This window comes from Aulonocara stuartgranti (genome assembly GCF_965226115.1).
Source record: "Aulonocara stuartgranti genome assembly, chromosome: 18".
In the NCBI taxonomy this organism is placed as follows: domain Eukaryota; kingdom Metazoa; phylum Chordata; class Actinopteri; order Cichliformes; family Cichlidae; genus Aulonocara; species Aulonocara stuartgranti.
The window spans coordinates 27153027-27168424 of record NC_138954.1 but is presented as its reverse complement, the minus strand read 5'-3'; the positions used below and the strand labels follow the sequence as shown (position 1 = coordinate 27168424).

Here is a 15398-nt window from a genome sequence, read left to right as displayed (position 1 = left end):
AAAAGGCTACATGCTATCTCACACCATTTACTCCTGTCCCTCTGTGATATGTTCACCGGCTCAACTGTTGATATTAGCTGGGAACACGCCTACATTTGGCAGCCAGGAGACCTGTAAAAAAATCCAAGTGGAAGGATATATATCTCGCTTTGTTTGGATACTTTGGCACTTGTGTCTGTGTATGTGTCGTGCAGGTTCACAAACTCCAGGCCTATCCAAAGGGACAAACACCCAGTAAAGTGTGAAGCAGAGAAACAGATCGCCAAGCATTCTTTTTATTATTATTATTTCTAATCCGTTTGGTTCAAACAGACAATTATTGATAGTGCTGTCAAATGTTGTAGATTCTGTTGCATGCTGCTGGCGCTGTGTCCTATTTTAGCATTTCAGCATTTTTTAGCTAATTGTTTTAGTTTACAGCCTGCAGTTAGTGGAAATGAAGCAGCTCAAAGTACTCTAATTAGTTAGCAATTAACAATAAACTGACAAATTAAGTTTCTGAAGAGGATGCATTTCCCCGGTACATTCAGACATGGTGCTAACCAAAATCAAAAAACTGTAGCGCCAAGATAAATAGGTAGTGCTAGCATAAAACTTAGTCTATTTCTTCAATTATTATTTCTTCAACGCTAATGATGTTATGCTCTGATGAATGGTAAAATGGTAAATGGCCTGTATTTGTATAGCGCTTTACTAGTCCCTAAGGACCCCCCAAGGCCATGAAGACAAAGCGTTAGCATGTCTGTTGATGCTTGAGCGAACTGACAAACTTGGTGACTAGCTCATGAACGCAGTGTAGCATTTAGCGCCTAAGGAGCTAGCCATTTGCCTCTGGAGTGGTTGGACCCAAAACAGAGCAAAAAAGTTAAGGTGAAAATTCGAATTTGATTGGTTGCAAAATTGTCTTTTTGAGATTTTTGTGTTGCAAAGTTGTTTTGGGTTAATGTCAGCACAAATGAGTCAGCCAAAGACTCTCTAAACCTACAGTATTCTGCAATAAACTAAAAACCTTTCCCTTCCTGCTTTAGGTTTGTGTAAGTATCTCCCATATACTTTTACCATGTGCTTTACTGTGTCGGTTGTTTAAAAGTAATGAACGTTTCCTGCTAACAAACTAGATGTTGTTTAACATTGGTTGTATTTATTGTTACATTCTTCAGATAGACAGCTACACGACTGAGCCAAATTATCCGAGACCAATTGACATCATACTTCTGTGTAATGTTTGAAGTGGGAGCTACTCTGAACATAAAACGGCAGGTTTTCATTGGAGCACTCTGGTGTCTTTAATGGCATCATTATGATCTCAGAGGGTGCCTGCAGATTCTCAGCGGTGTGATGAAATTACACTGCCAGGCTTTGGCTCAGGTTGGGCTTCAGACCTGGCAAGAGTGTCGAGTGTTGTCTTGAGAGTCTGCATTTAAAATAGAAAATAAGAAAGAAAGAAATGCAGACATACCAGTGGATGCATCTATGCTGTCTGCGTCCACTCAGTTATGTTTGACTCTTACAATAAGCTTTCCAAAGACAAATAAATATTTGAGACTCGATGATGCTCCCTTTGCTGCTGCAGCCCGATCAACTACGTCTAGCTTCACTGTGTTTTTAAAGTACAATTTTATATGTTGTCATAACTTCTCTCCGTACGTCTACGAAGGCCTACGTCCCTTGAAAGCCATTACCGTCTCCCCACATCACACTGCTCTCTCTTCCTCGCAAACACGACATGATAGAGCCATTAACACTCCTTCACACCCAATTGAGCACACCATCCAAAAAAGAGGAAGGAAACACCACGGCTGTAGTGAAATGTAGTCATAAAAACATTGGATTACCCGCCATGTGTGAGTGAGAGGAGTAAAATTTGTACCCGACGACCAGCTGTGATGCTCAAATATGAGTATTTGTTAATGGAGTGTCACTAATGGTGAGTTTCTGCCAATTGTTTTTAATTGTCTCAATATGTTTTTGAGTAAAAGACACCTCGTTGTGGTTAATGTTCTATAACAAAGGTGATTTTCAGAATAGAGCACTTAACAATTAGTTATTGGACCTTCTGCACCTTTGGGTCTTTGCAGTATTTGCAGCATTCTGCTGTTCGCAATCATAAAACGGTTTTTCATCTTGCTTCAGCAAAAGTTTATGATTATTATCGTGTTTGTGTCCCTGCTCCATATAGCATGTAGCTGGCAAAAAAAAGCCTCCCTGACTGCTACTAATAATATTTCTCTGGTGTACATTACAGTTAATTGAAGTGCAGCAGCTGTCAGAATAATTACATGCTGATGTTTGCGACTTGGCAGGGAGGCATTACACTCAGCCACAAGCTCTGGAGAGTTTCCTTTTTTCCCCCTTCTTCTTGTTCTTCTTCTGCAAACTGAAATGTTTTCACCCAAATGCCAACAGAAAAGCAGGAGCAGAGACAGATGGAGGGAGAGAGAGATGGAGAGAAGTGGAGAAATGGATTCTGCCTAACTGGATGCGCACAAAAGACAATATGGAAAACTTTAGAAATCGCAGCTTTTGTTTAGCCCAGGATTAAAATATGAAATTCAGTCTTCCATGTTGTTTGTTCTAAAATGACACATTACATACAGCTATGTTATATTTTTATTAATTTGTTTTTCTTACTAACTTCATATATAAATCTCAAATCCAGCTGGGCAGATGACTACAGCTTCTCCGTGCTTTTGTTGGTGAGGAGAAGCTCCACTCTGTGGGCACCCACTGGACCCGTGCCTCCTGAATCTTCTCGAGGTCTGACCTCAGCTCTCTGAACGCAGAGGCGATATCTCCATTAACAATCACCTTGTCAAACAGGTGACCGTACTGGCGCTCCATGTTTTCAGCTAAGTCAATCATGTCCTCAAAATCCGCCTCCTGTGAAAGGAAAATAGCGTCACCAGTATCCATCAGGCAACAAAGATTCTATCCCTAGATGGAGTGGTGTACAGTGTTGTGCAAAATGACTGCTCATTTCTTTATATTTTGTCAGGAGAATGGGAGATAGGTGCAGTAATGTACTGAAATGTGTAAACATAAATGGAAGTACTGGCAAAATCAGTTTGTGCAGTTGAAAGTCAATATTTGATATGACCACCTTTATTCTTCAACACAGCCTAAACTCCCTTAGGCAGCTTTCTTGTCATTTCTCTCAGTAGTCTTCAGAAATAGTTCTCCAGGCTTCTTGAAGGACATTCAAAGCTCTTCTTTGGATGTTGGCTACCTTTTGTTGCCTTCTCTATCAAGATGCTCCCACACTGCTTCAATAAATTTGAGGTCCAGCCTCTGGGAAAGCCATTGTATGTTTTTCTATCCAGGTGTGACTTTACTGCATTGGCAGTGTGTTTGGGATCACTGTGGTGCTGAGAAATGAAGCTGTTGCTAAACAGATGCTTTCCAAAAGTTACTGCATCATACAAATCTGACGGTTCTGTGCTCATAATTCCGTCAATTTTGACAAAATCTTCAGTACTAGTGGCTAAACCCACAAACCATGACAGAGCCTGCACTGTGTTTTACAGCTGTAGCTCAACTTACCTCTCTCCTGACCTCCTCTGTCTAATATTGATGACGATTTTAACCAAAAACTTCACACTGAGATGTCTGATGAGGTTTCAGTAAACAGTATATGGATCAACTCAAAGGCCTTTTCTGGCTTTCAGATACAGATCAACAGTTGTATATATTTTTTTAGGCTTGTCACTTCTTCTTTTGTTCTCCACTTGTCCAGTCTTTTGCAGACATACAAAAATTATGCCGGGATATGACAAGTTGTCGGCTAAGGCACAAGAAGCCTTTTCACGCAAGTTGAAAACACAGCCCTTTGAGACGAGCCTCAACTCTGAATGGACAGTACCAAAAACTTACTGCAACACAGCTGCGTCACCTTGTGGGTTTGATAAAGGCAACCTGGGCACATGTGGCCAAACAATGAATCTGAACTCAGATGGGCATTTTTAAAGTTACTTAGCATGTTTTGATTCCGCTGTGCCCCATCAACTTCAGATGCTTCAGTTTTAAACTCCTAGGACCTGCGTCCAGATTTGTGGACATCACATTTTGGGTTGTCTAGAACAAAATACTAAATTTTGCTCTACAACGGCCTGATATCCACTTACGAGGACATTATACTGCTACTGTCCTATTGAAATTTAAAGCGAATGTCCTCTTATGTGGATCTCATTTTTCTCAGAAACAAAAATCAGGTAAAAAAATAAATAAATCATGTAATTCTTTGTTTTTACATTCATCAGATCCCAGTCAGCCCAAATAGCAAAGAGAGATTAAAAATGCATGCCGTGAAGAATTCGGGTCTTAGGAGGTTAAAGTGAGCAGGTACTCAACAGAACAATATAAAATGCACAGACTCTTCAGTCTACATCAGTTTGGTGAATAATTTAAGTTTGTTTCCCTATTTAATGTGATTCCTTGCTATCGCCTATTTATTGTTACAGGTTTTTGTTTGTGTTTTCTTTTAGTTTTTCCCCCATTTAAATCATGATCAATATCACACATAAGCTGAAACTTTTATCTCTGACACAAATACGCTTCCTTAGATGTTATCTTATTGGAGAAGGAGCCAATCAGAAAGCAGTTTTGTAACTTCCCATGTCTTCTAAATGCAAACCACAGGGCCAGTGTAAACTAAGGTGTGTGTTAGTTAGGGGTGTGTGCCACAATGTTTGTCCTCATACTGTCATGTCGTTACATGGAACAGGAACCTTAGTTCACCATGCAATTGCTGGACTGTGTGTGTTTTTTCTTACTGAAAAGATCCTGACTTGGTTAATATCCTCTTCATCGCAGACAAATTTAGCTCTCCGTCTGGTGAGGCGTAGCTCCTCTATGCGCGGTGGCTTGACAAACACCACGTATGGTTTAAATTCAGACGTGTACACACGCTTTATTTTCTGTTGGAACAAAAGAGGATTAGATTAGTTGAAGACAGAAGGCAAGTATCTGTAATAAAATATGTTGTCTAAACAATACACATGTGTTTTCTGAAGACTGGGCCACAGCTTCGGATTCTGTTTGGCAGAAAAAAACACAAAATCATAACTTTATCCAACTCCCATGATGTAAAGCTACTACTGTTACTTCAACTGTGGCAAAGTAATTACTTGTGAGAGCTTAGAAACTGTTGTTTTTTTCCTAGAAGAACCATTGTCTCGTGTGTCTCACCATCTCATGTGGAGCCGAGTAGAAATCTTACTTTAACTGTTCACTTATTTCCCATTTAACCAAGCAGAAACGTTGCTATCCGATATAAAACCGGATTAAAATGAGCAGTGTGACACAGCGTATAATTAAAAGGTTTGTCCAAAGGTCCAAAGGCTTTTACAAACCATCAAGGTCAAGGTCAAGTTTATTGGTATAGGACATTTAAAACAACCACGGTTGACCAAAGTGCTTCACAGGCTTTCAATAACAACAAACAAAATAATTACAAGATGTCTAGATTTAGCTCGACATGAAGGCCAGAGAGTAGAAATGAGTCCTGAGGAATGACTTGAATGTAGCAACTGTTTTGGTCAGTTCTAATATGAAATAATAAGGCATTCCAGAGACTCAGGGACACAATTTGAGAGCTCTGTGTCCACTATTTTTAAAGGCTAAATCTCGGACTATTGAGGATAATCTGAGTAGAAGACCTCAGTGCTCTGACAGGAGTATGAGCATGAATAAGATCAGACAAAGACAGTGGTGCCAGCCCAATTAGAAACTTAAAAATGATCAATAAAATGTTACAATTAAACCTAAAGTTGACAGAACTCAAATGGAGTGAAGCTAAAATTGGAGTAATATGTTCATGTTTTTGTGTTCCATTTCTTTCCTACATACAAAGAATAACAATAATACAGTCAATACAATACAATAATAAGAGCATGTATGACTCTGAGTCATAAGAAAGGCAAGGCTGCACTTTGGCCAATAATCTCCGCTGGTAAAAGAAGCAGTTTTATCACAGAAATAATCTGTTTATCCAAGTTAAAAGAGCTGTCAACACCCAAGTTTTTAACCGATTGATAAATGAACGACCCATAAGCCCCTTTTCCATTAGTACCTACTCGGATTGACTCGGCACGGTTCGCCAGGGTTTTCAGGGCTTTCCAATAAGTCATAGTACCAGGTACTAAAATAGTACCTGCTTGGCCGCAGTTAAAAGCAATCCAAGCAGGTACTAAAATGTGACGTCGTCAGACTGCCATGCTACCGATTGACTGGTCACTGGCATCACTTGATGAGTCACAAGAGTGTCTCATTCACAAAGATCAAAACTGCCATTTTTGAAACCAGGAAACGAGGGAAATGGCTACAAAAAACAACGCCCCGGCTCCCGAGTCCGACGAGAAGCAACAGAATACCAGGTATATTGTTGGCTCGACGTCCACTTTGGTTTAGCCTTCCACATCGCATACTAATTACGTCACGGGATGCTCTGCAGTGTTGCTTTGACGACAACCATGGACATTAGATAGTACTGGATTGTAATGGAAAACCAGTCGATGCAAGTCAGGTCAATCCGAGCAGTGAGAGTAGTGAGAGAGCCAACACAGAGGAAACACAGTCCTACAGCTGCTCACCACAACCAAACATAACAATCTCTGTTTTCATTTCTGTTCATTAAAATTAAGAAAATTAATGTTTAACCAATTCTTTAAGGCAGTCGAACTAAACTTAATGAATTGGGGTCATTAGATTTCACAGGGGAAAAAAAATCAAGATGTTATCAGCAAAACAATGAAAGGATCGGTTAAATTTCTCAAAAAATAATAATAATTTTTAGCTCACTGACATGTGTAACCCAATAGGATTAGGGACAGGATAAAGTGTCAGTCTCTAAGGTTGACAGAAAGAACTGTAGAAAGAAATGACAAAAACTGCACTGCCTCAAATTCCCAAACATTTCCAAATGTTAACCTCAGAGTAAAAACATGTTAGCACTCTGGTTCAAAAACAGTTTTGGCCTGATCGCTAATTTCCCCCTTTATGATAACTTTTTGTGGGATTATTATTTATTTATTTGTACCCCTTAGATGGCTCAAAGTTCATTTTTAAGTGGGGAATGATTATTTTTAAAAGAGGGGCAGTAAAAGCCTGCTTGGTGACCTTGTTTGGTTTTAGTGCCTATATGACCAAAGAATAATAAAGTTGTACTAGCAGTTTGCCCAAGCAAATATCTGTTCTTGTGCAGTGTACCCATGCTGTCACTTTGCCCACTAAACTTGGTGGTGTTAACTGAAAACTTCCCTGCACCCCACCCTCGGTATAATTACATGTTCAAAATGTTCTGGCTCCCAGAAAACAAGCTGTGAATGTCAGGCTTCAAAGTGGGACTTCAAAGATCTACAGATGATGTCCTGTTGGATAATGCTCATCTCTTATATACAGTCTATGATTTTATCCCATTTTTCCCTCCACAAATTTGGACTGCCCTCATATCCTAAAGCTAACTTGGGGAAAAGTCCACACAGGAATGTTCTTCTTCTGATAGAAGCAGAGTACTCAGTCCTTATTTGTTGCTTTAAACTGCAGGGTTTAAAAAGTGAGGAGGCTCATGCTATTGCTCCACAGATCATGCAAAAAAGCAAGTACAGTGTGATCCCTCACTGGCTTCCCAGCATAACTAAAATAAAAAACTAAACCCTTGTGGTGACACATGGGACTTGGAAACTTTACTTTTATTAGTTCAACGTGAAAAGGCCACAGGACAAAAACCGAACTGTAAATTTCCATTTCTGAAAAAGGTGCTGGCTCACAATGAATGATTATTTAGTATGAAGAATCAGCGTGAACTGTTTATTAGGGACACATGACTTTTTGGATGGCACAATGCTTACACTGGGGTGAACATCCAGGAGGCAGACCTTGCCCTCTGCCATCACTCTGTGCACAGAGTCTAGACTCGTTCCATAGTAGTGACCTCTGTAACTCCCATACTCAATAAGCCTGGAGGCAGAAAGCATCAGGGACAGGAACAGACATGAAAACAATTAAAACGGCAGAGTAGACAGAGTGAGTGGACAAAATGCAAGCGAGATTATTTTAATACCATGGGAACACATGCTAATGGAGTACCTGTGACTCAGAATGAGCTCTTCAAACATGTGGACTGACACAAAATGATAATCCACACCTTCGCTTTCCTGCCTTTTCTTCTCCCGTGTGGTGTCTGTAAGAGAAGAGCACGGCAGGCGGGAGATGAAACGCATTTTAGCGTGCAGGAGATGACAGTCGAGGAACTCGAAAGCGTCTGTCTTACGGGGTACGGTGACGCCATAGCGGTCGGGGTCGGAGATCAGCAGCCTCCTCTTCAGTTCATTAACGCCAACGCCGCTGGGCCCTCGAGACAATTTTCAAAACACAGTGTTCTCCATGTGGGTATTCATTCCAAGTATCACTAATGTGTACTAATGTTTTCCTCAACACAAGCCCAACATCAAATGACGCATCTGTCTTTACCATCAGAGAGGGAGCGACAGTCAGACAGAGCTCTGATTTCAGTCAGATTTTCAGCGTCTGTCTGCGCCCCCCCCATCGAACGTTTAACGCTCCTATACCCTCTGGAAAATACATAGGATTGCACTTAAATGTGACATCTGCAAAGCCACGCAGTATCAATGTCATTATAGTGTAGGATGCACAGGATGAAGCGCACACACAGACACACTCGCGCTGTAGCATCTGGGATTTTCTTCTAGAGCAGGTTTCGGCAGCCCCAGATTGCATCAGACTCTAATGGAGCTCTGTCTGAAAGTGGGATTCCTGACATACCTGCCTTTTCCATCACTGGGTTGCATGAGCTTGATGCATTACAAAATATCAGGTTTATGGACTCTCCGCTCTTACACTTCTAATGCGTTTCACAGCTGCCGCACAGAACCGGAGAGGAGCATCATCGGGCTTTGTGGACGCTTTCCTTTTCAAGAGTTACACGATCTGTGGGCGCTTTAAGTGGCTGGCAGTCACTTTCACCAACTTCCCTGGGGCATAGGGGTCTATTGTTTCATTCAAAGTGCATATGCAGTGCAAACTGAAAGGATATATTTCAAACCTGGTCAAACATCATCCAGCTGGTCCTGGTTTAGTGATCCAAGGTTTTGGTTTTCCCGTCTATAACTTTCATTGCCAATAAGCTATATATTCTTAATGATGACCTCCGGTCAATGAAGAACCCTCACAGCAGACAGTAAAACGTAATCCCGAGTCGGGGTTAGCTCCAACTCAATTAAAGAGGTCTAAATCTAAATCCAAGCCGTCTTAACTGTTCCAAGTTGATGATGGAGCACTTGGCTGACATTATGAGGGATCGTCTCCACCATCCATCTCTTTCTCTCCATTCTTTTATTTATTTTTTTATCTATTCTCTATCTGGTATTGTTTTTGCACCTCTTCAGCTCTTTGTGTTTCTCGCTTCTCTTTTCTTTATCGCTTTTTCCGTCTCTTCGCTTCTCGTCTGCCCTCCGTTCTCCTCAGTCACAGGCGACCTACAGTTGTATCGTAATATGACATTAAAAAGACCTTCAGCGGGGCTCAATCTAAAATTCCCTGGGGAGAGATAGAGCTCAGAAATACATAGAGCAGGCCTGCCGGGCTGGCAGAGAAGCAAATCTGAGGTGGGCCGCTAGGTAACTTAAGAGAGCACGGTATATTCTGACTTTGGGTTTTCTGACAGTGTTTACGTGTTTCTGATGGGAAAGGACTGTTTTTGCGCTCATGAGTGGGAACATAAATCTTCATTAACGCATTGGTTTTTCTTTTGATCAACAACATTTTCAATAATACCGTGCTTTACGTAAATGGGACTCTGGCATTTCTGAAATTTTTGCAAGGGCTAAAAAAAGGGAAGCTACAGGATGATATAAAACAGAATATAACTGACTAATACACCTTAAACTGCACGGAAATATTTATGCTGTTATCTCCATCATCTCACTGGCACATTATTTAACTCTCTCTCTTATTTTTTTTACAAGTTTATGGCATTTTTTGATAAAATTACTCTCCACACAGCGTGGGTGTGTTCAGGGTGGATATTGCACACACAGAGATAAGTCTTGTACACCCAGGGGAATCAGCTGGACATTAATGTGCCAGTGAAAACTACAAAAAAAAACCAAAACTATGACAGCATTTTTTTAAAAACTCATTGTTTTTCATCATCATTAAAAAATGCAATGCTTTTTCCTTTTTCTTTAAAGTAGCAAAAACTCCCTGTTGACTTTAATCATTTACTAAACATCATCTTAGAAAAAAAAATCAGCAATCAGCCCAGAGGCTGTTTTGTCCAAGACAGGAATGTCAGTGAATCATATAAATCATAATCATATAGCCACTGCTCCCTAATCCTTTCTTTTCTATTCCACTAAGAAAAGCATAATTTTCCTGCCTAGTTCATCATACAAGTGCTCGTCATAAAAATTACATTTGACAGAGATTTTAGTTTTTAATGAGGTATTGGACTTGGATAGCTCTACAAAATCTGAATGAAATATTTTTTTGAGTTTTGACTCTCCTAACCCACCTAAGTGTGTCCAAATTCAGGGGCTCCATCCCTCAAAGGACACAAAGGAAGGTTGAGAAGGCCGGAAGTGAGTGGCTGATAAATTAGACCAGGGGTAGGCAACTCCAGGCCTCAAGGGCCGGTGTCCTGCAGGTTTTAGATATCACCCTGGGTCAACACACCTGAATCAAATGATTAGTTCAGTACCAGGCCTCTGGAGAATTTCAAGACATGTTGAGGAGGTAATTTAGCCATTTGAATCAGCTCCTTTTTGGGTCAAGGACACATCTAAAACCTGCAGTACCTTGAGGCCTGGAGTTGCTCACCCCTGAATTGGACAAAATGTAACTTTCTAAGATTCTTTGTTAATTTAATATTTGGAACAGTTGGATATTTAAATGCAATAAAACCCAATGCTGACTTTAAAAGTTTATCCCTGGACTGCTTTGCTTGGACCATCTGCCATTTTTCTTTTCCAAAAAATGTTTTACAACCACCAATGCACAATAAATCTTGGGATAGAGTGGGTTGAAAAGGATTCGCCTGATGCATCTTTCAAATCCCAGGGAAAGGAGGACACATTTGTAGGCCTCGGCTGGAGGAGCCTTCGAATTTGGACAGCCTTCGTTGCCTTGCTTTGACGTAAGAAGCCATCAATTGTGGCCTTCAAAGGATGGAGCCTCATATCGCTCCCCTAAAACGTCTTAAAAATACCCCCCCATACACTTTTTTGTTTTTTTGATCATACATACCAACCAGGATGACCACTCGATGTCTGTCCTTTGGCTCCCTGTGGTAGGGGATCACCTCTATGTAGGTAGGTGGACAAATTGAGCTGTGTACCCCGGCGCTCCATCTCCTGAACCGAGCAGCTTCTTTGGCACAGCTGCTCTTTCTACCGAGTCGGAAACTCCTTCTTAACCCAGCTGGCAAAGAGACACAGGGACTCTTCAGTAAGGTGTATAACTGGAAAGGTAGCTGTAGATATATGGCGGTCCTAAAAACTTGGGTTAGTTCATTTGAGGCAGGGCTACAAGGCCTCTGGTGTGTACAGTTATGTATATGTGCAAGCAAACCAACACGGCAACATTTGGAGCAATATTTCTCATCACGTTGAAAACATTAACTCTCAGTTTGGCTCCATTATTAGTGTTAGCCACGTATTCTTGAGGGAAAGATCTGTGTTTAGGGCTTTTTTGGTGGAAGTGAATCATAACACTAAAGCTGTGCTTTATAAAATTAAAGAAGTAGCATAAAGGTTTTTATGGCTAAGTCTGTTGATCATACTGTTTCATCATCTGTGTGTTTCCTTTCATACACATCATTTAATCCATTGAATCCAAAATCTTCTAAAACATTTCTGTCGCTCCCTCTTTTTTTTTGCTTAAAGACGACAACATTACTAGTTATTTCTCAAGTCTGAAGAATTTTTATGTTGAGCACATTTTCACACATTAATAGTCAGCAGAGTTGCGTAAGCCTTGATTTAATCTAGGCTTAATTGACCTGCATCTGGATTTTGCTCTTGTTTTGGTAAAAAAGGCAAAGACCAGAACTCTTGTTTTATACAGTGGAAAGGGAAAAGCATTGAGAATTATTAAGGACAAGAGAAAACAATTCAAGAAACCATCTGGTGTCAACTGCTCTCCTGAGCAGCACACGTCTTATTTATGAGACAATAATTCAGTCTGTCACGCGTCACTGCTGTCCTGTCTGAAATCCAGCCTCTGCCATGCGACTGTGGTCGGGCCGGGCTTGGCAGACTTGCTTTCTTTCATGATGTTAACTAAGTGATGGTGCCAAGCCCTCTCTGACGTCAACCATAATTTCACTTTGTAAGCATGTCTATCCATTTCCTCTCCAGGCTTCATTCTGAGAAACATACCAATATGATTTCAAGCTTTTGTTTACACTGGATTTAAAATGATGAGCTCTCTCAAATATGCGGGTTATACAAACTGTATAAAAAATAATTTTACAAAGCAAAAAAACAAATCTTATTTCCTAAAATCAAATGCGCTCTGCACAAAGCCATCTTGTATTTGTCAGTCTTAAATCATTCTGGCAGGCAAATTATCATCGGTGACTGAAAATGCTCCCAGCCCCACATTTGTTGAGATACTAAAACATATTTCAGATTTACTGATCAGTGTGATGTGACGGGAAAGGAGTGATAAGGCCGAGTATCAGGCCAGCGTACAACATGCTGTGAGCTGGGCCTGAGCTCTTCATGTCAATGTGGTCAGTGTAAAAGAGTTGTGTCTGTAGCATCACAGCCCTCCAACAATACAGTGAGATCATTAGGTGGCACTGAATGATTCAGTGTTAGCAATTAAGGAAACTGAATGACAGGACTGGTAGATTCCTGGTTTGGGACTTCTCCACTGAGGAACCATTTGTTTGTTTGTGACTCAAGAATAAAACATGGACTTAGCTTCCAGGTCAGAAAAACAAAGTCAATGCTGAAGTGCCTTAGATCTCCAACCACAGATGTTGCCATCTGGTGGCGATAGCTGTGGTTGGATGTATTGGAAAACAGCTTTCTGTGTCAGTTACTCATTATGTGTCATGTTGAATATTAAATTAAGTCTGTTTTGTAAATTTTGGTCATTTGGTCATACCATATTTCATAATAAAAGATTATGAAAGCTGGTAACAACTTTCAATTCAGTTCAGTTCAATTCAATTTGACTTTTATAGCACCAAATCAAACAGTTAACTCAAGGCGCTTGTGACTGACAAGTAATAGACACACAAACTATGGTTAAAAATAGCTTTTTCCACATATTTGTCATTTAACAAGAGAAAATATGACAAATGAAAAGCATCTCCATATATTTCAGAGCTTTTACTTCAGAGCAGAGATTACTGCTGCTGTTCGTACTATTTAAAAAGGCAGAGATTGGGCCTTTATCTGAGCCATGGTCTGAGTAACCCCTGCCTTTCTATTCTAAATGGTAAATGGACTGGTTCTTATAGAGCACTCTTCTACTCTACAGTGGCTTGCAGAAGTATTCGGCCCCTTTGAACTTTTCCACATTTTGTCACATTACAGCCACAAACATGAATTAATTTTATTGGAATTCCACGTGAAAGACCAACACAAAGTGGTGTACACGTGAGAAGTGGAACGAAAATCATACACGATTCCAAACATTTTTTACTAGAGACTGAAATCCTTGCCCATTCTTCTTTACAAAACAGCTCCAGCTCAGTCAGATTAGATGGACAGCGCTTGTGAACAGCAGTTTTCAGATCTTGCCACAGATTCTCGATTGGATTTAGATCTGGGCCCTATTTCAGGAAGCCGGTTTAGAAAACTCAGAGTTAAAAATGATACACGGGGTTGAGTAACCCCGAAGTGTCCAACTCGGAATATTCGGTTTCAGAAAGGCTGATAACAATTAGTTCAATCAACGTGGAGTTGCTTTAACCCCAAGTTAAGCGCGCGCACGAGGATACATAAAGCCCTGATTAGTGGAGCACAGATTAAGCGAGTCACCATGGAGACGGAGGGAAAGAAGGCGCGGTCAATGTATCTTACAGCGCTTGAGGCCGAAATTCTGATGGCAGCATATGCAGATAACATGCAAATTTTGCGGGAAAAAAGTAACACAGCCTCAGCTGCAAAAGAAAGGGAGCATGCATGGCAAAACATAGCCGACAGAGTCAATGCGTGAGTGTTAATTTAAACATTGATCTAGGGATTTCCACCCATTTAACACATTATTTTATTATATTTTATTTTATTTTTTATTTCATACATTTTATTTTGTGACATGATGTGAGCGCAGGTGCAACCCAACAGGCCCCAAACGTGCCTGGCAGCAAGTAAAAATGAAATATAAAAATATAGTCCAAACAGGTGAGGTGTAATTGTATTATGAGCCATAGTGCTTGGTCTGTTTGTCCGATGTAAATCGATTGCAGTTAGAGGCTACATTAATTTCCCCTCTGTAAGCACTTATTGAAATTATCTGAGCACATTACAAGTACATATTTGCTTACTCTGTATGCTCAAATGTGACCCGTTATGGCCACTAGAAAAAAAGTGGAGGCCCGAAAAACAGGTGGGGGTCCTCCACCACCACCACTCACAGAGGCTGAGTAGTTGGCTTCCACATTTGTGATAATGTTGGCAGCATCACATATGATCTTCACAGTGCAGAGAACACAAATTAGCATCCATTACTATAATGAAATAATTTGTTAGTTTGAAATGCTACAGGGAACTATGTACCTGTACATTAATGCTGTGGAAAGACTTCCTGTTCACATAGTCTCCTTCATTTACTGAAGGAGCAATGATTGGAATGTGAGTGCCATCTATACAGCCAATCACGCCTGGGAACCCTGAAAATAAATGTAAAATTTAAGTAGTAGTTCAAGTATCACCACATCATAAATTAAGTTTTGTTCATCCTGATACCTGCAATTTTGTGGAATCCCTCTTTGATAAATCTTGTGGGTCTATGACCGGGGAACACCACAAACGAGTACAGGAGACGTTTCAGTGCAACTGTAACATTCCTGACTGCCCGACAGACGGTAGCCTTGGAAACGTGCTCAGCGTCACCAATATTATACAGAAAGCTCCCGTTTGCAAAAAACCGAAGTGCAATACAAATAATATGTACAGAACTGAGAGGATGTCCGCGATGTGTCACATGAGCAATATTAGGCCTGAGGATGTTATTCAAATCAATTATAGATTGTGCTGAAAAACGGTAACGTTCACAAAGGAAATCATCAGGAAATGATAAAATGTCCAAACGCGCTCTAATCACTCTCTCCCGGCGGAGAGCTCTGCGGAGAATTTGGGCTTCAACATCTACTGGCTCTTCAAGGAAGGAACACGCCATGTCTGACACTTCCTACAGTCAGGTTTCTG

General features: G+C 40.6%; 1 protein-coding gene across 3 annotated transcripts in view; it reads right to left on the bottom strand.

Annotated features, from left to right (window-relative positions):
* Positions 1–2196: 2196 nt before the first annotated feature.
* Positions 2197–15398, bottom strand: part of LOC309694271 (MAGUK p55 subfamily member 7-like) — a 30438-nt gene continuing 17236 nt past the window's right edge. The window contains exons 13-18 of one of the 3 annotated variants that reach the window (XM_082514213.1): positions 11260–11433; positions 8267–8347; positions 8083–8176; positions 7845–7953; positions 4770–4913; positions 2197–2880 (exon numbers count right to left, since the gene is read on the bottom strand). In XM_082514213.1, the coding sequence (XP_082370339.1) occupies positions 2650–2880; positions 4770–4913; positions 7845–7953; positions 8083–8176; positions 8267–8347; positions 11260–11433 (833 nt within the window). In that variant the 3' untranslated portion in view covers positions 2197–2649. Of the gene's footprint in view, positions 2881–4769; positions 4914–7844; positions 7954–8082; positions 8348–11259; positions 11434–15398 lie in introns of all 3 variants that reach the window. The other 2 variants (XM_082514212.1, XM_082514214.1) reach the window with 2 other exon arrangements.